At 41.2% G+C, this 25,611-nt stretch overlaps 1 protein-coding gene across 2 annotated transcripts in view; it reads right to left on the bottom strand.

Moving 5' to 3' along the window:
• Positions 1-25,611, bottom strand: part of LOC106590019 (WW domain-containing adapter protein with coiled-coil) — a 75,022-nt gene that overhangs the window by 40,815 nt on the left and 8,596 nt on the right. Inside the window, exons 4-6 of one of the 2 annotated variants that reach the window (XM_014180501.2) lie at positions 19,596-19,690; positions 7,103-7,218; positions 2,081-2,202 (exon numbers count right to left, since the gene is read on the bottom strand). In XM_014180501.2, coding sequence (XP_014035976.1) covers positions 2,081-2,202; positions 7,103-7,218; positions 19,596-19,690 — 333 coding nt within the window. The remainder of the gene's footprint in view (positions 1-2,080; positions 2,203-7,102; positions 7,219-19,595; positions 19,691-25,611) is intronic. The other variant, XM_045711064.1, reaches the window with a different exon arrangement.

Genomic DNA, 25,611 nt, shown 5'->3' on the forward strand with positions numbered 1-25,611 from the left:
TCCGAGACGGGATTGTGTCGAGGCACAGATCTGGGGAAAGGTATCAAAACATTTCTGCAGCATTCCCAGCGAAACTGGGCAATCGGGGGAGAAGGGCCTTGGTCAGGGAGGTGACCAAGAACCTGATGGTTATTCTGACAGAGCTCTAGAGTTCCTCTGCGGCGACAGGAGAACCTTCCAGAAGGACAACCATCTCTGCAGCACTCCACCAAATCAGGCCTTTATGGTGGAGATGCCAGACGGAAGCCACTCAGTACAAGGCACATGACAGCCCCTTGGAGTTTGCCAAAAGGCACTTAAAGGACTCAGACCATGAGAAACAAGATTCTGATGAAACCAAGAAATTTGGCATGAATGCCAAGCGTCACATCTGGAGGAAACCTGGAACCATCCCTACGGTGAAGCATGGTGGTTGCAGCATCATGCCGTGGGGATGTTTTTTAGCGATGTTTTTTCACTGTTGACTTTGAGACTGGTGTTTTGCGGGTACTATTTAATGAAGCTCCCGGATGAGTTCTTGTGAGGTGTCTGTTACTCAACTCTAATGTACTTGTCCTCTTGCCCAGTTGTGCACCAGGGCCTCCAACTCTTCTTTCTATTCTGGTTAGAGCCAGTTTGTGCTGCTTTGTGAAGGGAGTAGTACACAGCATTGTACGAGATCTTCAGTTTCTTGGCAATTTCTCGCATGGAATAGCCTTAATTTCTCAAAACAAGAATAGACTGACGAGTTTCAGAAGAAAGGCCATTGTTTCTGGCCACTTTGAGCCTGTAATTGAACCCACAAATGCTGATGCTCCAGATACTCAAGTCTAAAGAAGGCCAGTTTTATTGCTTCTTTAAATCAGGACTACAGTTTTCACCTGTGCTACCAATTGCAAAAGGGTTTTCTAACACAACGTGCCATTGGAACACAGGAGTGATGGTTGCTGTTAATCGGCCTCTGTACGCCTATGTAGATATTCCATAATAATTAAAAAGCCGTTTCCAGCTACAATAGTCATTTACAACATTAACAATGTCTACACTGTATTTCTGATCAATCTGATGTTATTTTAATGGACAAAAATGTGCTTTTCTTTCAAAAACAAGGACATTTCTATGTGACCCCCAACTTTTGAACGGTAGTGTATGTCATAAAATATATTCACCCCACCCAGTATTGATAATCAAAACTTACCAGAAAGCATGTAGTCCTTGGCTCAGACATTGTAGTAGTGTGGGCTCAATAGCATCTCATTAGTGTGCAAGATCTTGAGAATCAGCTGTACATGTGATGGAAGAGTGCACTGCACATGTGATGAAAGAACGCACTGTGCATGCAGAGGGTTGCAAGTCCATTGAATTGGGGATAGTTTAACCAAAATATGCCACAAGACCTATAATTGCCTTGTGTATCCCACAAAAAAAGGTTCACTGTTATAAGGTAACTTTTTTCATGAATTTAAGCAAAATTTCGAGGCTTAACGTCCCATGGAAAATGTCTGGAAATGTACCGCAAATTTTTCGACCCTTTGCAACCATAGATGTAGTTACAGTATGGAATTCACAACTAAATGTTTGCCAGCTAGATATCTTAAATATTAAGTTAACTGTCTAAAATGTTCTAAATGCTCTGCAGTTGTGCATTTGGTTTGCTAATTTAGTAGCTAGTTAGCCATCTAGCAAAGCTGTTAGCTTCTACCAAAATCAAGCGTCGCAGAGAACCCCCTCCTGGATCAAGAGCCTTGCAGTCTAATATTTGTTTTGGGCATGCAGTAAATGGAGTAGCATTTTAGAGTTACTTGTATGAACTGGGATGTCTGTCCTTAAATAGTTTAGATCAGAGACAGTATAAAATATTTGCAATGCGCTCGATACCATTTAGTTAGAATTCTCTATGGGATCTTACATGTACTTTGGATTACAGAGGCTGTGGGGTTCGAAAATAGCGCCTCTTGTGCTTAGTGCAGGTATTACCGAATATCCCAGTATGGCACAAGGTCGGTATGAAGGCATGACACCGCCCAAACCTACCTTTGTACCTCAATGGGAGACCTTGTATAAAAAAACAATTTTTAAAAACATTTTTTAAAAGACTTACTAGCAGCAGTAAAGCCAGTGGCTGATGTAGCCTGCTGCATGGCCTCCCGTCTGTAGTCCCTGTCTTTGGGGAAACTGTTGACTGGCGTCAACTTAGTGGAGGACTCCTTCTGCCTCTGCTCTCTGGGAAACAAACAAACAGTCAAGTTAGAGCTCAAGTTTGCATCTCAAATGGCACCATCCATCCATCACTACTTTTGACCAGGGCCCTAAGGTAAGTAAAACACATTGTCACTCAAAGATGAGGAAGATCTGCGCAAAGGTAGAGCCCTATAAAATATGTTCGAATTTTCTGCCCGATTCAGTTTAATCTGTATGAAAAAGCCAACTGAAATTTACTCCTGAGGTGCTGACCTGTTGCACCCTCTACAACCACTATTATTATAATTATTTGACCCTGCGGATCATCTATGAACGTTTGAACATTTTGGCCATGTACTGTTATAATCTCAACCCAGCACAGCCAGAAGAGGACCGGCTACCCCTCAGAGCATGGTCTCTTCCTAGGGTCATGCCTTTCTAGGGAGTTTTTCCTAGAAACTGTGCTTCTATATCTGCATTGCTTGCTGTTTGGGGTTTTAGGCTGGGTTTCTGTGTAGCACTTTGTGACATTGGCTAATGTAAAAAGGGCTTCATAAATACATTTGATTGAGTTTAGTTTTTCCCCAAATTCCATTTTCTCCGTTTAGTTCAGGTTTTTCCCAGTTTGATGACAAAAAAAACATAATTTTTAATAGAAAAACAAAATGTTCTTAAATCAGAGATTGGAAATTAATTTAGGAAATCTGTTAAAGTGTTCTAACTAATAAAAGACGTGATCGCGTCTCAATCAAGTTATGAAATTGTTATTTTCAAATACAATCTATTGTTGGGCTTAGTTGTGGTCAATTTGCAGTGTTCAAATTATAATGATGGGAAAACAAATCTAAATAAATGTCTGGGTTTTGGGTGTAGTTACCCTTTAATTCAAGTGTGTACCAGTCAAAGACTGTTGTTTGGTTAGCAATGTTTCTGTAGCGCTCCTGTGATTGCAAAGTTTGCAAAACAAAATGGCCACAGGATTGATGCAAATAATGATAACATTCTGTCAGGTAGGCTACTTTGTAGTTAGTCTCACGTTGCCATACCTCAAATCACGTCGTTGTCACGCCTCCCTTTGAGGTCTGGAGAATTTTGTATTGCAAAAACGTTTTGAATGGTCAACTGGGATTTTGATTGGATGTTACATTTCAAGAACCCTCCACCCACACGCCCATAGAACGGGTGCTGTGTGTTATGTGCATCACTGTTTTCCGTCCGTAGTTTCAAGAGCTAGTTTAAGTGTGGCTGATAGTCTGCTATTTATAGAAATTGAAAGTGGATTATGCTGGTAAAAGTCAAACTTCGCAACACGTTCTTTACCGCTCTGATGACAAACACTTTTTTTCCCTAGTCTCCATTCGTCCACGTGGCCACTGGCTGTGCTACCACCAAAAACATTGTTAAGATTGGGTCCTTGGTCAAACAGCAGAGGCAATGGGAGAACCTACTCAACTAAATAAATGTTTTTCTTAATTAAACAATGTATTATTAGCTAGCTGGCTGGCTACAAGTAGGCCACTTCGTAGGCTAACACAACTGAGCTGCTAGCTAGCCAACTTTCCACACTATTTAGCTAAGTGAATTAAATGTAATCAGCTAGCTACCTAACTTCCTATTAACTAGCTATTTTGATGCAATCATTGTAAATTAAAAATAGTCACCGAAAGCATAGATAACAGCCACGGAAGAGGGTGAAATTGCTGCTGTGTAGGCCTACCTATGTTAGCAAACGTTGTATACAAAAATAGTTATAATCTACAACAATTGGAGCAGGCCAATCATGCTGGAGGTCTGCAGGCTTCTGTTTCAGACAAGCAATAACACACCTGATTCAACCTTATGAGTTGATAGTCAAGTGCGCTATTGCTGGGCTGGAATTGAAGTCTGCTCACCCTGTAGATCAGGGATCAGTGGAGCAAGGTTGGCCACCGCTGGTCTGGAGTTTTTGTTCACCTGCCCGAGCACGCCCCCATTCTCATCGACAGGGCTGTAGTGGAGCAGGTTGAGAGCTTCAAGTTCCTTGGTGTCCACATCACCAACAAACTAGAATGGTCCAAAACACACCAAGACAGTCGTGAAGAGGGCACGACAAAGCTAAAAATATTTGGCATGGGTCCTCAGATCCGCAAAAGGTTCTACAGCTGCAACATCGAGAGCATCTTGACTGGTTGCATCACTGCCTGGTACAGCAATTGCTCGGCCTCCGACCGCAAGGCACTACAGAGGGTAGTGCATACGGCCCAGTACATCACTGGGGCTAAGCTGCCTACTATCCAGGACCTCTATACCAGGCGGTGTCAGAGGAAGGCCCTAAAAATTGTCAAAGACCCTAGCCACCCCAGTCATAGGCTGTTCTCTCTACTACCGCATGTCAAGCGGTACCAGAGTGCCAAGTCTAGGACAAAAATGTTTCTCAACAGTTTTTATCCCCAAGCCATAAAACTCCTGAACAGGTAATCAAATGGCTACCCGGACTTTTTGCATTGTGTTAAACCATTATTAAAAATGAACTAGTGTCAATGTTGATGAACCACGTCACAATCAAGAGGGGGTGGTGTTCTGTCTAATGTGTCTGTTGTATTCCCAAATGAACATGCCATTTTTGAGTTGTTGTAGAACTCCAATCTGTTTTATTTGATTGTCACCCTCAGTATATTAGCTATGTGAATCAATTTGTGGCTTATCATAAGGCATGCATCACCAATGCAGCCATAGGCCTACAGTATGATGGCATTACTGGCCTTATGGGCATCTCATCTGAAGTAGAGAATAGCTAAACGCATACATTGTTTACATGTTGAGTTATATGTTCAGTTTAAAATGATACCAGTAGACAATGTTCAGTATGAGGCAAACCATATACCAGATTTTGTACATGCCTTTTAAGTGCGGACATAAAATTGTTTAGCGGAAATCCAACCCGTGTCATGTATGAAAATAAGGAGACAATTAGGCTTCCTGGAGATTAGCATTAGAGGTTAATTTTATTTGATTAATTTTTGCACGGTTGCTCCTAAGGCACTAATCTGGTGAGCGCCTTTGTAGCTCTGCCAAAGCAAGGCATTTGATTGGTTTGACGTGTTGCGAGGCGTCACTGATCAAATAAAATAAAATGTTATTGGTCACGTACACGTGTTTAGCAGCTGTTATTGCGGCTGTAGCGAAATGATTGTTCCTAGCTCCAACAGTGGAGTAATATCTAACAATTTCACAACATATACCCAATACACACAAATCTAAGTAAAGGAATGGAATTAAGAAAATATAAATATATGGACAAGCAACGTCAGAGCAGCATATACTAATAAACAGTAGAATACAGTATATACACGACATGAGAAATACAAAATATGTAAACATTATTATAGTGGCCAATAATTTCAAGTCTATGTATATAGGCAGCAGCCTCTAATGTGCTAGTGATGGCTATTTAACAGTCTGATGGCCTTGAGATTGAAAAACAGCTTCTGTCTCTCGGTCCCAGCTTTGATGCACCTGTACTGACCTCGCCTTCTGGATGATAGCGGGGTGAACAGGCAGTGGCTCGGGTGGTTGTTGTCCTTGATCTTTTTGGCCTTCCTGTGACATCGGGTGCAGTAGGTGTCCTGGAGGGCAGGTAGTTTGCCCCCGGTGATGCGTTGGGCAGACCACACCACCCTCTGGAGAGCCCTGCGGTTGCAGGCAGCGCAGTTGCCATACCAGGTGGTGATACAGCCTGACAGGATGCTCTCAATTGTGCCTCTGTAAAAGTTTGTTAGGGTTTTAGGTGCCAAGCCACATTTCGTTAGAGGCGCTGTTGCATCTTCTTCACCACACTGTGTGGGTGGACCATTTCAGTTTGTCAGTGACGTGTACGCCAAAGAACTTGAAGCATTCCACCTTCTCCACTGCAGTCCCGTTAATGTGGATAGGTGGGGTGCTCCCTCCGCTGCTTCCTGAAGTCCACAATCATCTCGTTTTGTTGACGTTGAGTGAGGATATTTTCCTGCCACCACACTCCCAGAGCCCTCACCTCCTCCCTGTAGACCGTCTCGTCATTGTTGGTAATAAGCCTCCTACTGTCGTGTCGTCTGCAAACTTAATTGAGTTGGAGGCGTGGGTGGCCACGCATTCATGGGTGAACAGGGAGTACAGGAGGGGGCTGCACACGCATCAGGTTTCCAAGCTCTCTTTAGAGGATTAGTGCCATGGAACTTCCCCATGCTTCCTGTTTTAGGGAAGCCTGGTTCGCGGCAAGGCTACTTTGTAGTTAACATTTAACTGGAGAAGGTTTTTTGATAAGCCTTTTCATCTCTACCAGAATTTTTATAATTATTAGCATCATCGCTAATGGCTACACAAAATGTAGAAAGGGAAAGGTGGATACCTAGTCAGTTGTACAACAACGCATTCAAATGAAATGTGTCTTCCGCATTTAACCCAACCCCCCCTGAATCAGAGAGGTGCGGGGACTGCCTTAATCATACATGCCCCATGCGCCGTTTCAGAAAGTTCCAGAAATATGAAAAAATGATGCATTTTGTTAATGAATGCATTTTCTAATAATTTCAACAAATGTAGTTGATTTCCTACTAAGTTCAACACATTTTTTAATATTGTTGAATACCAGTTTTAAATGTCTGTATTCCAAGATTCTGTCCGCCTTCTCGGAAATGTTTTTTTTTTTAAGGCTCTACAAAGGGAATGGTAAACAATATGGCTTGTTATGTTACATGTAATGCAATAAAAAAAAAATCAGGACATGGGTAGAGCAATGCAAAGCCATCTTAGTCTCAGTTTTTTGGTAAGCGGTGTTTATGAATTCAGACATCAGTTTCACAGCTCATCAAGGACTTAAGAGAGAAGCATTTCTAAAAATGATTACAAAACCTGGCCAGCCCGCACAGTTCAGCTCAACAGTGTGAAATCGGTATTATGTTAATGAAAATGGCGTAATGCATACCTCTCCAGCCACTCTTTGGGTTTCTCCCACTGTGAGACCTCGGTCCTGCAGTTGTAGTAGTACTTCTTCCCAGAGGAACTGATGTGCTCTGACCAGTCATCTTTATCTTCATAAGGCTGAGGAATAGGGAAGAGTTCATTTATGTAAGGGAGAAAGGAAAAAGATGAGGGAGAGGGGAACATTTTACTTTGAGGACCTCCCGAGACAGGAATACCACAGGAGGCCAACATCTGCCGAGACACTGGTCTCACAACGGCGGACCTACAAGGTGTCATGAACCACAGAGAGCTATGGCAAGACATCATTCGGTGCATTGTGCCGCCACAAGCAAGCAGACTGAAGGCATTTACAATGTCTTCAGAAAGTATTCATACCCCTTCACTTATTCTACTTTGTTGTGTTACAGCATGAATTCAAAATGGATAACATTTCTCACCCATCTACACACAATACCCCATGATAAAGATAAAACATGTTTTTAGAAGTTTTAGCAAATTTATTGAAATGCAGTAATATCTGATTTACATAAGTACTCACACATGGCAGCAATTACAACTGAGTCTTTCTGGGTAAGTCTAAGAGCTTTGCACACCTGGATTGTATCATATTTACACATGAATTAAAACTCTATGAAGTTGGTTGTCGCTAGACAGCCATTTAACTCTTGCCATAGATACCACTCAGGAACATTCAACATAGTCTTGGTAAGCATTGGTGATATTTTGCCTTGTGTTTTAGGTTATTGTCCTGCTGAAAGGTGAATTTGTCTCCCAGTGTCTCTTGGAAAGCAGACAACCAGATTTTCCTCTAGGATTTTGCCTGTGCTTAGCTCTATTCTGTTTCTTTATATCCCAAAAATATGGAGTGTGGTACTCAGGAATGTTTTGGAATATTTATATTATGTACAGGCTTCCTTCTTTTCACTCTCATTTAGGTTAGTATTGTGGATTAAGTTATTGTCCTCAGCACATAGTGCAAATGTGCAATGATCATGCTGTTTAACTTTAGGGTATATGGGGCAGTATTTTTGATTTCGGATGAAAAGAGTGCCCAGAATAAACTGCCTAATACTCGGGCCCAGAGTCAAATATTTGCATATTATTAGCAGATTTGGATAGAAAACACTCTGAAGATTCTAAAACTGTTTGAATGATGTCTGAGTATAACAGAACTCATATGGCAGGCAAAAACCTGAGAAAAATCCAGTGGGAAATCTGAGAATTGTAGTTCTTTTGAATCCCTATCGAAACTACAGTGTCTGTGGGGTCACGTTGCACTTCCTAAGGCTTCCATTGGCTGTCAACAGCCTTTAGAAACGTGTTTCATCCTTCTCCTGTTACAGGGCAGAGAATAGTAGCTCAGTCAATGAGTGGACTGCCTATGGACAAAGGGCTTGGGTATGCGCGAGCCCGCCATTCCTTCTTTTTCTCCTGGAATGAATACGCTATTGTCCGGTTGGAATATTATCGACGTCTTATGTTAAAAATTCCCTAAGGATTGATTGTAAACAAGGTCTGACATGTTTCTACGACCGGTAATGGAACATTTTGACTTTGTGTCCTGATTTACACTCGCACGTTATGCCTTTGGATAGTGATCTGAACGCACAAACAAAACAGAGGTATTTGGACATAAATATGGAGTATTTCGAACAAAACGAACATTCTTGTGGAAGAAGGAGTCCTCGGAGTGCATTCTGACAAAGATCAGCAAAGGTAAGAGAATATTTATAATACTAATTCTGAGTTTAGTTGAACCCAGAACTTGGCGAGTATCTGTATAGCTTGCTTTGATGGTCTGTACTCAGAATATTTGAAAATGTGCTTTCTCCGTAAAGCTATTTTAAAATCTGACACAGCGGTTGCATTAACCTCCCTGGGCAAGGTGGGACGTTTGCGTCCCACTTAGTCAACAGCCAGTGGAGTCGCATGGCGCGAAATACAAATACCTCAAAATTGCTATAACTTCAATTTCTCAAACATATGACTATTTTACACCATTTTAAAAGACAAGACTCTCGTTAATCTAACCACATTGTCAGATTTCAAAAAGGCTTTACAGCGAAAGCAAAACATTAGATTATGTCAGGAGAGTACCCTGCCAAAAATAAATCACACAGACATTTTCAAAGCAAGCATATATGTCACAAACCAAAAACACAGCTAAATGCAGCACTAACCTTTGATGATCTTCATCAGATGACACTCCTAGGACATTGTTATACAATACATGCATGTTTTGTTCAATCAAGTTCATATTTATATCAAACACCAGCTTTTTACATTAGCATGTGATCTTCAGAACTAGCATATCCACCGCAAACTTCCGGTGAATTTACTAAATTACTCACAATTAACGTTCACAAAATACATAAATTATTTTAAGAATTATAGATACAGAACTCCTTTATGCAATCGCGGTGTCAGATTTTAAAATAGCTTTTCGGCGAAAGCACATTTTGCAATATTCTGAGTACATAGCACAGCCATGACGGCTAGCTATTTTGACACCCACCAAGTTTGGCCTTCACCAAACTCATAATTACTATTAGAAAAATTGGATTACCTTTGCTGTTCTTCGTCAGAATGCACTCCCAGGACTTCTACTTCAACAACAAATGTTGTTTTGGTTCCAAATAATCCATAGTTATATTCAAATACCTCCGTTTTGATCGAGTGTTCAGGTCAGTATCCGAAGGGTGACGCGTGAGCGCATTTCGTGGCAAAAAAATTCAAAATATTCCATCACCGTACTTCGAAGCATGTCAAACGCTGTTTAAAATAAATTTTTATGCAATTTATCTCGTAAAATAGCGATAATATTCCAACCGGGCGACGTTGTATTCATTCAAAGGCTGAAAAAAAAAATATAGAATTCACATGAATGCGCATCTCCAGTGTCACTGTTCTCAGCCTGACCACTCACAAAATCTCCTGCTGTTCTTCGCCCAGAGACAGGAGAGATGTCATTCCACTTTCTGCAACATTCTGAGAGCCAATGGAAGCCTTAGAAAATGTCACGTTACAGCAGAGATGCTGTATATTCGATAGAGATGCCACAGAAAGACAAAAAAATTGTCACACAGGGCACTTCCTGTATGGAATCTTCTCAGGTTTTTGGCTGCCATATGAGTTATGTTATACTCACAGACACCATTCAAACAGTTTTAGAAACTTTAGAGTGTTTTCTATCCAAATCTACTAATTACATGCATATTCTCGTTTCTGGGCAAGAGTAGTAACCAGTTTAAATCGGGTACGTTTTTTTATCCGGCCGTGCAAATACTGCCCCCTAGCCCCAACAGGTTAACCTGCTAGGGGGCAGTATTTACACGGCCGGATAAAAAACGTACCCGATTTAATCTGGTTTTTACTACTGCCCAGAAACTAGAATATGCATATAATTATTGGCTTTGGATAGAAAACACCCTAAAGTTTCTAAAACTGTTTGAATGGTGTCTGTGAGTATAACAGAACTCATATGGCAGGCAAAAACCTGAGAAGATTCCTTACAGGAAGTGCCCTCTCTGACCATTCCTTGAGCTTCTTGGCTCTGTTTATTGAAAACTGAGGATCTTTGCTGTAACGTGACACTTCCTACGGCTCCCATAGGCTCTCAGAACCCGGGAAAAAGCTGAATGATGTAATTCCAGCCCCTGACTGAAAAACATCGCTTTTGGTAAGTGGCCGATCAGAGGACCATCAGACAGGCTCGTGCACGAGGGGATCCCATGTTTTTATTTTCTCTCTTTGAACGTAAACACGCTTTCCCAGTCGGAAAATTATCGCTTTTTTTACGAGAAAAATGGCATAAAAAGTTGATTTTAAACAGCGGTTGAAATGCTTCGAAGTACGGTAATGGAATATTTAGATTTTTTTTGTCACGAAATGCGTCGTGCGCGTCACCCTTCTTTACACTTCGGATAGTGTCTTGAACGCACGAATAAAACACCGCTATTTGGATATAACTATGGATTATTTTGAACCAAACCAACATTTGCTTTTGAAGTAGAAGTCCTGGGAGTGCATTCTGACGAAGAACAGCAAAGGTAATAACATTTTTCTTATAGTAAATCTGACTTTGGTGAGTGCCAAACTTGGTGGGTGTCTAAATAGCTAGCCCTGTGATGCCGGGCTATCTACTTAGAATATTGCAAAATGTGCTTTCACCGAAAAGCTATTTTAAAATCTGACATATCGAGTGCATAGAGGAGTTCTGTATCTATAATTCTTAAAATAATTGTTATGTTTTTTGTGAACGTTTATCGTGAGTAATTTAGTAAATTCACCGGAAGTTTGCTTTGAATGCTAGTTCTGAACGTCACATGCTAATGTAAAAAGCTGGTTTTTGATATAAATATGAACTTGATTGAACAAAACATGCATGTATTGTATAACATAATGTCCTAAGATTGTCATCTGATGAAGATCAAAGGTTAGTGCTGCATTTAGCTGTGATTTGGGTTTGTGACATTATATGCTAGCTTGAAAAATGGGTGTCTGATTATTTCTGGCTGGGTACTCTGCTGACATAATCTAATGTTTTGCTTTCGTTGTAAAGCCTTTTTGAAATCGGACAGTGTGGTTAGATTAACGAGAGTCTTGTCTTTAAAATGGTGTAAAGTAGTCATATGTTTGAGAAATTGAAGTAATAGCATTTCTAAGGTATTTGAATAACGCGCCACGGGATTCCACTGGCTGTTACGTAGGTGGGACGAAATCGTCCCACTGGCCCTAGAGAAGTTAAGGAGAAGTATATCTATAATTCTATCAATAACTGTTGTAAATTTTATCAACGTTTATGATGCGTATTTTTATAAATTGATGTGCTCATTCACCGGAAGTTTGTGGGAATACATTTTCTGAACATCACACGCCAATGTAAAATGCTATTTTTGGATATAAATATTAACTTTATCAAGCAAAACATACATGTATTGTATAACATGAAGTCCTATGAGTGCCATCTGATGAAGATCAAAGGTTAGTGAATATTTTAGCTGTGGTTTGGGTTTATGTGACATGTATGCTTGCTTGAAAAATGGCTGTGGTTTCTCTTGTGAAGTTTATGTCCTAACATAATCTAATTGTATGCTTTCGCCGTAAAGCCTTTTTGAAATCAGACAATGTGGTTAGATTAACGAGAGTCTTATCTTTAAAATGGTGTAAAATATACTGCTCAAAAAAATAAAGGGAACACTTAAACAACACATTCTAGATCTGAATTAAAGAAATAATCTTAAATACTTTTTTCTTTACATAGTTGAATGTGCTGACAACAAAATCACAAAAATAAATGGAAATCCAATTTATCAACCCATGGAGGTCTGGATTTGGAGTCACACTCAAAATTAAAGTGGAAAACCACACTACAGGCTGATCCAACTTTGATGTAATGTCCTTAAAACAAGTCAAAATGAGGCTCAGTAGTGTGTGTGGCCTCCACGTGCCTGTATGACCTCCCTACAACGAATGGGCATGCTCCTGATGAGGTGGCGGATGGTCTCCTGAGGGATCTCCTCCCAGACCTGGACTAAAGCATCCGCCAACTCCTGGACAGTCTGTGGTGCAATGTGGCGTTGGTGGATGGAGCGAGACATGATGTCCCAGATGTGCTCAATTGGATTCAGATCTGGGGAACGGGCGGGCCACTCCTTAGCATCAATGCCTTCCTCTTGCAGGAACTGCTGACACACTCCAACCACATAAGGTCTAGCATTGTCTTGCATTAGGAGGAACCCAGGGCCAACCGCACCAGCATATGGTCTCACAAGGGGTCTGAGGATCTCATCTTGGTACCTAATGGCAGTCAGGCTACCTCTGGCGAGCACATGGAGGGCTGTGCGGCCCCCCAAAGAAATGCCACCCCACACCCTGACTGACCCACCGCCAAACCGGTCATGCTGGAGGATGTTGCAGGCAGCAGAACGTTCTCCACGGCGTCTCCAGACTCTGTCACATGTGCTCAGTGTGAACCTGCTTTCATCTGTGAAGAGCACAGGGCGCCAGTGGCGAATTTGCCAATCTTGGTGTTCTCTGGCAAATGCCAAACGTCCTGCACGGTGTTGGGCTGTAAGCACAACCCCCACCTGTGGACGTCGGGCCCTCATACCACCCTCATGGAGTCTGTTTGACCAGACACATGCACATTTGTGGCCTGCTGGAGGTCATTTTGCAGGGCTCTGGCAGTGCTTCTCCTGCTCCTCCTTGCACAAAGGTGGAGGTAGCAGTCCTGCTGCTGGGTTGTTGCCCTCCTACGGCCTCCTCCACGTCTTCTGATGTACTGGCCTGTCTCCTGGTAGCGCCTCCATGCTCTGGACACTACGCTGACAGACACAGCAAACCTTGCCACAGCTCGCATTGATGTGCCATCCTGGATGAGCTGCACTACCTGAGCCACTTGTGTGGGTTGTAGACTACGTCTCATGCTACCACTAGAGTGAAAGCACCGCCAGCATTCAAAAGTGACCAAAACATCAGCCAGGAAGCATAGGAACTGAGAAGTGGTCTGTGGTCCCCACCTGCAGAACCACTCCTTTATTGGGGGTGTCTTGCTAATTGCCTATAATTTCCACCTGTTGTCTATTCCATTTGCACAACAGTATGTGAAATTTATTGTCAGTGTTGCTTCCTAAGTGGACAGTTTGATTTCACAGAAGTGTGATTGACTTGGAGTTACATTGTGTTGTTTAAGTGTTCCCTTTATTTTTTTGAGCAGTGTAGTTGATTGTTTGAGAAAATGAAATTGAGATTTTTGCTGTTTTGTATTTCGCACCATGCCATTTCACTGGCTGTTGAATAGTGTGTCCCTAGCGTCCCACCTAGCCGAGAGAGGTTAATAAGCTTCTTGATATGCCACACCTGTCAGGTGGATAATCACTTAAAGGGGTGTAAACAGATCTGTGCACAAAATTTGAGCAAAATAATATTTTTCTGCATACACATACACACACTTTTTTTGTGCATATGGTGTGTTTAGGCCAATGACAGTCTCAATGGAATCCATTTTAAAATCAGAGTAACAAAATTTGGAAAAAGTCAAGGAGTTTGAATACTTTATGAAAGCACTGTAGGGTAGAGAGGGAGGAGGACATTTAGGTAAGAAGGAGGAGAGCGAACAGTGAACAGGAAGGAGGTGCAGGGGGCATTTAGGTAAAGAGGGAGGGGGGAGAGAAGAGGACATCATCGGTAAGAAAGGAGAGAGAGAACGGGACATTTGGCAAAAAGATGACGACATTCGGGAAAGGAAAGAGCATGAGAAGGGACAATTAAGTAAGGATAGGAGAAAATACAATGATGCATTTTATCCCATCAAGAGTTGAGAGGCGCAGCAAGACGAGAGAGGGTCTGATGCAAGAGCTTGCAATGTGAGATGTAAACGATGTGTGGGTCTATCTGGGCATGAAGGTTTGGCTCCGATACCAGGGCTGGTTGGGAGATGGAGGGACGGATGCTGGCTAACCCAACTGACAACTAGGAAGGCTTCTCAAGACTTCAAAATATTGGTGTTTTTGTGATTGTTGAGGTGGATGCTTTGGTAGTACGGCAATAATGTTTTCTGATTCGGAAAACCACCTGCCCAGGGACTACAGATACAAATATGTTGTATTTACAGGCCTGTTGAAAATGGTATGCATAAAACGGAAGTAGGAGAGGAATTAGCCTAGCAGCTGATAGCAGCATAAGACTGTTTCCCCCTGTAGGTCTTCACTTGACATCGGTGTTACCTTGGTCCTGCTTGCTATCAAAGACCTACTTTTTGAGCAGACGAAAGGACAATTTATCTGTTTGACAATCATTCTGTACCACTGAAAGAATATTTTCTCGTTTACCAAGGCAAATGTACTGTGACAATTTATCCGACACGTATGAATGGAAAACTAATGTTGGTGAAGCCTACCCTTATTTTATTTGTTTCCAATTTAATCAATCAAATAAAAGTCTTTAAAATAATTGTCTGACAGTAATTTTTTATCAAAATCTGGGGTAAAATATCCCTGGACTGTCCATATTTGAAATGTGTAACGAAATCAAGTCAATTGTTAGACTTAAATAATCTATTTGTTTATCAAATGAAAATGTAGGCTAATAAAGTTATTTCAAATGGCATATAAACTCAACAACAAAAAAAAACAGTCCCTTTTTCAGGACCCTGTCTTTCAAAGATAATTCGTAAAACTCCAAATAACTTCACAGATCATCATTGTGAAGGCTTTAAACACCGTTTCCAATGCTTGTTCAACGAACCATAAACAATTAATGAACATGCACCTGTGGAATGGTCGTTGAGCTGTTCCCCAAAACCACCGTTACTGAAGTTGCACTTGAAAACGCTCATTATTTACCGACTGCCTCAGACAACTCGTAGAACAGCTAAGTGCGTCGTTAGATGCTTTTTTGCCACTATTGAAAGATCTCCGCTAAACATTGAACCATGATGTTTATCTGTCTGACTGCCAATAACTTCAGAACGAAGTCGACTACAAATACAGTCTTTGCAATTGTTACAAATAAGTGAAGGATAAAAAGATGCTTCAAATGAAAACTGAAATGACTGCATTAAAAGATTGGAAAATGTAGGCCCATGTAGCCTATCATATTTAAATCAATTGAGTTCCATTTTGCCAAAAGGCAGTAACTGCCTGCAATTTTGCCTCAATATATTTGATTTGTAACAACGTGCGCAATAACGTGCCCAATCTGTGATTCAGTGCATTATTATTGGGTAAACCTAATAAGACCCGCTATTCTTTCAATCCCATCACTGATAAGTGATGGGATCGAACTGATTACTGATTAGAATAATAGACAGAATTATTTATTTCAGCTTTTATTTCTTTCATCACATTCCCAGTGGGTCAGAAGTTTACATACACTCAATTAGTATTTGGTAGCATTGGCTTTAAATGATTTAACTTCGGTCAAATGTTTTGGTTAGCCTTCCACAACCTTCCCACAATAAGTTGGATGAATTTTGGCCCATTCCTCCTGACAGAGCTGGTGTAACCGAGTCAGGTTTGTAGGCCTCCTTGCTCGCAAATACTTTTTCAGTTCTGCCCACAAATTTGCTTTCGGATTGAGGTCAGTGCTTTGTGATGGCCACTCCAATACCTTGACTTTGTTGTCCTTAAGCCATTTTGCCACAAGTTTGGAAGTATGCTTGGGGTCATTGTCCATTTGGAAGACCCATTTGCGACCAAGCTTTAACTTCCTGACTGATGTCTTGAAATGTTGCTTCAATATATCCACAATTTTCCATCCTCATGATGCCATCTATTTTCTGAAGCGCACCAGTCCCTCCTGCAGCAAAGCACCCCCGCAACATGATGCTGCCACCCCCGTTCTTCACGGCTGGGAAGGTGTTCTTCGGCTTCAAAGGCTCCTCCTTTTTCCTCCAAACATAACGATGGTCATTATGGCCAGACCAGAGGACATTTCTCCAAAAAGTACGATCTTTGTCCCCATGTGCAGTTGCAAACCGTAGTCTGGCTTTTTTATGGTGGTTTTGGAGCAGTGGCTTCTTCCTTGCTGAGCGGCCTTTCAAGTTATGTCGATATAGGACTCGTTTTACTGTGGATATAGATACTTTTGTACCTTTTTCCTCCAGCATCTTCACAAGGTCTTTGATGTTATTCTGGGATTGATTTGCACTTTTCTCACCAAAGTATGTTCATCTCTAGGAGACAGAACGCGTCTCCTTCTTGAGCGGTATGGCGGCTGCGTGGTCCCATGGTGTTTATACTTGCGTGCTATTGTTTGTACAGATGAATGTGGTACCTTCAGGTGTTTGGTCTTGGCTGATTTCTTTTGATTTCCCCATAATGTCAAGCAAAGAGGCACTGAGTTTGAAGGTAGGCCTTGAAATACCTCCACAGGTACTCTTCCAATTGACTCAAATGATGTCAATTAGGCTATCAGAAGCTTCCAAAGCCATGGCATCATTTTCTGGAATTATCCAAGATGTTTAACTTTTTTGGGATAGGGGGCAGTATTTTCACATCTGGATAAAAAGCGTGCCCAAAGTAAACTGCCTGCTACTCAGGCCCAGAAGCTAGGATATGCATATAATTGGTAGATTTGGATAGAAAACACCCTAAAGTTTCTAAAACTGTTAAAATAATGTCTGAGTATAACAGAACTTATTTGGCAGGTGAAACCCAGAGGACAAACCATCCAGGGGAAAAAAAACAATTTGAGGTGACTGTTTTCCATTGGTCTTCTATGGGAACCGAGATTTGTGGCACTTGGTTGCAGTTCCTATTGCTTCCACGAGATGTCAACAGTCTTTAGAAATTGGTTGATGTTTTTCTTTAGAGAAATGAAGAAGTACGGCTTTGCAGAACGAGGGTCCAGCCGAGTGGACTACACTGTATTGATGTGCGCACCAGGTCATGCTGGGCAAGTTGGAACCGGTGTTTTCCTCAATCAAACGCGCCCAATAAATGGCCATTTTGGAGATATAACGACGGAATTAATCGAACAAAAGGACCATTTGTGATGTTTATGGGACATATTGGAGTGCCAACAGAAGAAGTTCGTCAAAGGTAAGGCATGAATATCATTATTTCTGAGTTTTGTGTCGCGCCTGGCGGGTTGAAATGGGATTGTCATGTGTTTGTTTGATGGGGTGCTGTCCTCAGATAATCACATGGTTTGCTTTCGCCGTAAAGCCTTTTTGAAATCTGACACGGTGGCTAGATTAACAAGTTCAGCTTTAAATTTGGTGTATTGCACTTGTGAATGTATGAAAGTTAAATATTTAAAATAATTTTGGGGGAATTTCGCACTCTGCAGTTTCACCGGATGTTGTCGAAACTTTCCGCTAGCGTAAACCCTATCCCAAACTTAAAGGCACAGTCAACTTAGTGTATGTAAACTTCTGACCCACTGGAACTGTGATAGTGAATTATAAGTGAAATAATCTGCCTGTAAACAATTGTTGGAAAAATTACTCGGCATGCACAAAGTAGAAGTCCTAACCGACTTGCCAAAACTATAGTTTGTTAACAAGAAATATGTGGAGCAGTTGAGAAACGAGTTTTAATGACTCCAACCTTAGTGTATGTAAACTTCCGACTTCAACTGTATCTGACTAGGAGTGCTGATCTAGGATCAGTTCAGCCTTTTAGATCACATTAACCTCAGAAACACCAAACTTAAATATTGCACGATCGCATCAGATGCTCGATTAGGTTCTGGGGGGAGATGTGAAAATAAACTAACAAGACTAGCCAAGTCTCCACCTCCCTAAACAAATGTCCATCCCTTCCCCTTCCGAAATTTGAAAGACGCCAACAACTGAAATTTTGGTGTGTCCAAATGATCAGTGATGAAAAGAAAATCGGCGCACCGGAACAAAGTTCCTCATTAGTCGTCGCATCCCAGTCGGTTGACAGACGCTACCACCCTGTTAAGTGAATCTGTCCACAAGAGACTAAGATCCTCCTTTCCAATGACATTCAGGGTGAACCTGATCCTACTCTAGCAGGGTTCAAGGTTTTCTGTGGCTAAACCAACTAGGCTCGTAATTTAATTGTATTCACAGATGGCATACAAGTCTGTTAAGGCACATGAAAGTTCACATGTTTAAGAAGGCATTTCTGCCAAAAAAAACATTTTGATCAAAAACATAAGCTCTCAAATGGCTCTCCTGTGAAGTAGTGACACGCGACATATGCCTAGTTCCCTGAAGCGAGTCACATTAAGAATAAGACCCTTTAAAGAGACATCTGCATTTCAAAAGAGATATGAATACACTTTTTGCATACAATCAACAGTAGCCAGCCTATTGCGAGTATGTTTACCTAAAATAAATAAGATCAGCGGGTGGATTGATGAGTGCTTCTTTTCGCTCTGCACAGCTTGTGTGCACATCACCTAGCAATGTACAACTTAAGAACAAGAAGTTATGAGTGTGGTGCTTTACCACCCAATCATATTGCTCAAATACAAATAGTATGACTTTTCAGCATGTGGTCTTCAATGGTTTTCAAATGGCAGACTGACAGAGCAGGTAAATGTCAAACTGGAATGCAAAATGTACTGAGAAGTTACTGGCCTGGACAAGCCAGTGACTGACAAGATCCACTGGCCCAACATGTTATTCCCAGGCCACAGGCCAGCAGACAATAGTTCATGTTGGACCCTGTCTGGAATGCTTGATACATACGAACCCTGGTCTGGTCCAGTGTCTGGCTCTAGAGTGTCACTCAAAAGTGACCGACTGACGCATTTAGCACATTGAAGACGTTCAGCAAATGATTAGGGAAACGTGTGCACTTGTACACTCCTTCCCACAAATGTCAAATCATTGGACTATTGTAGGCATCTGCTAAAGGGAGTTTGCAGCTTATTTCTTAAAACCAATAATTTCCTTTCAAATCCACGGAGGGAGGTGTGAACAAGTGTACACTTCAGAGGAAAGGAAAGATTGGTCCAGTCCACCATGCTTTAACATCAACAACACAGAGGTGCTAAGCGTGTAATGTACTTACTACGTCTGATGTCTTGCTGGGGTTCGAATGTGAATTGGAGCTGCTATGATGGGTGCTGTGGTTGTGTGAATTTTCCTGTGGAGAATAACTGGTCCCTAGAAAGAACAAAAAAGTAGATGGTTTTTATTCAACCAACAGGCAAGTATCATATTGCTAGATATGGAACAATAAAGTACTTTCATCTGTCCCATTCAGTCTGTAACTGAAACTCAAGATAATACATTGTCTAAAGGTAGGCTTACTTTTTTGGTAAGCTTAGCATACGTCAGCCAGACATCAGCCTAATAAGTATCATCACTGACTGATAAGTGCATCCAACTACCATCAGAAGAAACCAGTGCCTCAATTGGAATCAAAACGGCACTGCAGTATTTATTTTGGGGTATAAATATTAAGCAGATTCACCTTACAAGTAAACCACTTCTCAAAATAACAAGTTAGTAAACAAAGTTACTGATGAAGCATAGTTAATGTACAACTGAATCTGGCAATATATTTCTAGAAGAATTTTAACTAGCAGCTAGACCTCAGAGGCATCCCCAAAATCAGATAAGCATCACAGAAAGGTCACAGTTAACCTGTTAGGGCTAGGGGGCAGCATTGACACGGCTGGATAAAAAACATACCCGATTTAATCTGGTTACCACTCCTACTCAGTAACTAGAATATGCATATACTTATTACATATGGATAGAAAACACCCTAAATTTTCTAAAACTGTTTGAATGGTGTCTGTGAGTATAACAGAACTCAAATGGCAGGTCAAAACCTGAGAGATTCCTTTACAGGAAGTGGCCTGTCTGACCATTTCTGGAACTTCTTTGCCATCTCTATCATTTACTAAGGATCTCTGCTCTAACGTGACTCTTCCCACGTCTTCCATAGGCTCTCAGAGCCCGGGAAAAAAGAGAATGTCGTCATTCCAGCCCCAGGCTGAAACACATTATCGCCTTTCTCAAGTGGCCCATCAAGAGACACTAGCTTATGCGCGTGACCCCGACCGCCCCCGCCTTTGGGATTTTTTTCCTCTGTTTGCCGAAAAGGAGATTCCCTGTCGGAATATTATCGCTTTTCTACGAGAAAAATGACGTAAAAATTGATTTTAAACAGCGGTTGACATGCTTCGACGTACGGCAATGGAATACTTTGAATTTTATTGTCAGGAATTGCGCCAAGCCGCGACACTTCTTTACTATTTCGGATAGTGTCTGGAACGCATACGAACAAAACGCCGCTATTCGGATATAACGATGGATTATTTTGGACCAAACCAACATTTGTTATTGAAGTAGACGTCCTGGGTGTGCATTCTGACGAAGACAACAAAAGGTAATGACATTTTTATAATAGTAAATATGATTATGGTGAGTGCTAAACTTGCCGGGTGTCTAAATAGCGAGCCCGTGATGCCTGGGCTATGTACTTAGAATATTGCAAAATGTGCTTTCACCAAAAAGCTATTTTAAAATCGGACATATCGAGTGCATAGAGGAGGTCTGTATCTATAATTCTTAAAATAATTGTTATGCTTTTTGTGAACGTTTATCGTGAGTAATTTAGTAAAATGTTAGCGAATTCCCCGTAAGTTTGCGGGGGTATGCTAGTTCTGAACGTCACATGCTAATGTAAAAAGCTGGTTTTTGATATAAATATGAACTTGATTGAACAAAACATGCATGTATTGTATAACATAATGTCCTAGGGTTGTCATCTGATGAAGATCATCAAAGGTGAGTGCTGCATTTAGCTGTCTTCTGGGTTTTGGTGACATTATATGCTGGCTTGAAAAATGGGTGTCTGATTATTTCTGGCTTGGTACTCTGCTGACATAATCTAATGTTTTGCTTTCGTTGTAAAGCCTTTTTGAAATCGGACAGTGTGGTTAGATTAACGAGAGTCTTATCTTTAAATGGCTGTAAAATAGTCATATGTTTGAGAAATTGAAGTAATAGGATTTTGAAGATTTTGAAAATCGCGCCACAGGCTGGCAGTGGCTGTTACGTAGGTGGGACGAATTCGTCCCGCCGGTCCCATAGAGGTTAAGTTTGCTGACGACAACAGTGGTAGGCCTGATCACCGACAACGATGATATAAGGAGGTCAGAGACCTGGCAGTGTGGTGCCAGTACTACAAACTCTCCCTCAATGTGAGCAGGACAAAGGAGCCGATTGTGGACTACAGGAAAAGGCGGGCCGAACATTCCCCCGTTAACATCGACGGGGCTGTAGTGGAGAGGGTCGAGAGTTTCAAGTTCCTTTGTGTCCACATCACCAACGAACTATCATGGTCCAAACACACCAAGACAGTCGGGAAGAGGGCACAACACCTTTTCCTCCCTGGAGACTGAAAAGATTAGGCATGGGTCCCCAGATACTCAAAAGTTTCTGTAGCTGCACCACCGAGAGCATCCTGACTGGTTGCATCACCGCCTGGTATGGCAACTGCTCGGCATCTGACCATGCGTACGGCCCAGTACATCACTGGGGCCAAGCTTCCTGCCATCCAGGACCTATATACTAGGCAGTGTCAGAGGAAAGCCCCAAAAATTGTCAGAGACTCCAGTCACCCAAGTTATAGACTGTTCTCTCTGCTACTGCACAGCAAACAGTACCGGAGAGCCAAGTCTAGGACCAAATGGCTCCATAACAGCTTCACCCCCAAGCCTTAAGACTGCTGAACTGGACTATTTACACTGACGACCCCCCCATTTGTTTTGTACACTGCTACTACTCGCTGTTTATTATCTATGCATGTTCACTTCCCCCCTACCTACATGTACAAATTACTTCGACTAACCTGTACCCCTATACATAGCCTGGTTATTGTGTTCCTTTTAACTTTATTTGGTAAATTTATTTTTTAACTCTTTTTTTGAAATGCACTGTTGGTTAAGGTCTTGTACGTAAGCCTTTTACAGTAAGGTCTACATCTGTATTTGGCACGTGACAAATAAAGTTAGATTTGAAATTGACAAGAAAGGACACTAAAGTATGACTTTGTCCTAATGTTTCTTGGCCAGTTACATCGTTTTGTTCACATGTTAAGTTGTTTTTCAACGTTACTTTGAGTTTGCTGCAACTGTCTGCTGCTGGGGAGAAATCGCAGTCATTGATTTGTTTCATCACAGACTAGCGAGTGCCCAAGGAAAGTCTCGGTAACATCTCGCCCCTTAAAAAGGCCAGCTGAACATTTGTCTCACCTAATGATTGTGCTTGGTGGATCACTGCCAAAAACGTTTACTCATTGTTCTCCTAGATGTGCGTGCTTCTACATTTCTAATTAGGAGCACATCATGTACTCCTTATAAAAAAAAAACTCAGCATAGAGCCCTGAACTAATAATAAATAAACAGCATTTTGTGGCAGGGCAGGCACTTTGTTGATTCTTGATGTTAAGTTGTTTTTATTATTGGCTCTAAATTATGTATTTTAACATACTTTGGTTAAAAGATGCAGATCACAAAAATAAAATACAATTAAGCAATATACCCCAATACTTCTTTCTAGTAAAACATTTGTTTTTGAAACAGAATGCACGCTCAGTTTTTTTGTGATTTTTGGCTGGGGAAAAAATCTGAGTGGCTGGTAGATTTTCTTTATCTACCTGGTGGCCCAAAAAGTTAATTTCCGACCCTGAACATTATCTGAGAGGCAAACGATAAAGGTATCAACAGGTGACTGAAGAGTGCCCCCAGCCACTCCACTTATCTATTCTAGTACAAGCACACATTATTCAATTAATCAACTGATCATCAAGCCCTTCATTACTTGAATCAGGTGTTCCATTAATGGAATAGATCAAAAGTTCACTGTCATTGGAGACAAATCAGTGAATAAGGCGATGCATTTTTTGGGTGTGGACGTATGCTTTATCAAAAGATGTTCCACCAGATAATAAAATCAACTAAGACAATATAAAAATAATGACATTGTCAACTATTACGACTACTGTAAGTCGCTCTGGATAAGAGCGTCTGCTAAATGACAAAAAAATATATATATATTACCTTGCAAGAAATGTTGTGATAATCAAAATTGAGTAGAAATAGGGCAGATACTCATGTTAGGAGACCAATTGAAATGGGCAGGAGCCTTTTCAGACCACAGATGCAACTCACAGAAAGATGGTTTAATTTTTGTAATGAATTTCTTGTAATTCATTCCATTGTTCATTGATAAGTATTCTGTGCAAGAAGCTAACACTGAAAAGATTAACAAACAGCTATTTTAGACTATTGTGGCCTTTACATTAATATGGCCAAGTCTGAAAAAGTATTCAATTAAGGATTTCATTATGCTCCCTGAAGATGTATTACAAGTCTGAAAACCTCATTGCTGACAAGAAAAACAGAACATTGAGGCTTAGTTTGTGGTCACTGTGCATGAAAGAGACTATGGGGCAATAAGTAGCTGTCAACGTCTAGGTCTACCAACTTTGGCATGGTTTGAATACTCCTAACATGCATCTTTCCTTCATTGAAGTGATCATTGAGCTGACATTACTAAATCGTTTTTTAGCAAGCTTGCCATTGCATTGCTTTTAACAATTATGTCATGTCAGATGAGCGATTTCAAGTATTTCTACATTTTAAAAGCATACTAATAGGGCCCTAGCCCTACAAGTTAACTCCTCATCCCCCGTGCTGTAGGCCTAGGTGCTGTGGCCAACTATTGTTTGTTATATGGCATGATGGAAAATGATAGAAGGGTTGGCAGGCTGCAACACACAGGGCCAATCAGGTGTTGGAACCGGTTCAGGGAACTGAACCAACAAACAGGACAATAACAAAAAATGTCAAGGAACAGAAATGGAACGAAAGTGATCCATACTGTTCCGGAACAGAACCGTTATTTTAAAAACATGGAAACTGGCTAATAACGTTATTTTACGTTCCAGGCTTTTTTTCCTAGTTTCAAAAAATAAATAAAAACAAACAAAGCACCTATTCAAAGCGCTCACTGTCACTCAAACTTATTCCAGCATCTGCCTGCAAGCTGAAAATCTTTGCCAGTCCCATATCGCTCCATAGTTTACAAGAATATACTTTTGGTTACAACCCCTGATAACAGTATGGGGTGAACGCTAGTTACCTCCTACCAACAGTGAGATTAGGGAAAGAATGCATGTATAATTTAAGTGGATCAAATCAGAAATTCACTGCCATTTCCTAGCACTTGTCAGAATTACTCACACCTTTTAAAAAAATTGGCGCAACAGGCCTAGAGAGTTACAAGGGCCCTAAGGAGTAAAGTGAGTATCACAGGATGAGTTTGTATGTCATGGCAGAGGCATGTTTTTACCTAGAATAAATATACTGAACATAAAACAATTTCATTGATTTTACTGAGTTACAGTTCATATGAAGAAATCAGTCAATTGAAATAAATTCATTAGGCCCTTAACTATGGATTTCACATGACTGGGAATACAGATATGCATCTGTTGGTCAGATACGTTTAAAGAAAATGGGCCTCAGGATCGCATCACGGTGTTTTTGTGCATTCAAACGTGCATCGATAAAATGCAATCATGTTTGTTGTCCATAGCTTATGCCAGCCCATACCATAACCCCACCATGGGACACTGTTCATAAAGCTGACATCAGCAAACTGCTTGCCCACACCACACCATAACCCTAGAAAGCGGTTGTGAGGCCGGTTGGACGTACTTCCAAATTCTCTAAAACGATGTTGGTAGAGAAACTAACATTCAATCCTCTGGCAACAACTCTGGTGGACATTCTTGCAGTCAGCATGCCAATTATACACTCTCTCAAAACTCTGTGGCATTACATTTACATTTTAGTCATTTAGCAGATGCTCTTATCCAGAGTGACTTATAGTAGTAGTGAGTGCATACATTTCCACATTTCCATATTTTTCTTTGCACTGGACCCCCATGGGAATCGAACCCACAAGCCTTGCATTGCAAGTGCCATGCTCTACCAACTGAGCCACACAGGACAGTGTTGCGAGACAAAACTGCACATTGTAGAGTGGCCTTTTATTGTCCTCAG

The sequence above is a fragment of the Salmo salar genome, chromosome ssa29, assembly GCF_905237065.1.
Source record: "Salmo salar chromosome ssa29, Ssal_v3.1, whole genome shotgun sequence".
NCBI classification, from domain to species: Eukaryota; Metazoa; Chordata; class Actinopteri; order Salmoniformes; family Salmonidae; genus Salmo; species Salmo salar.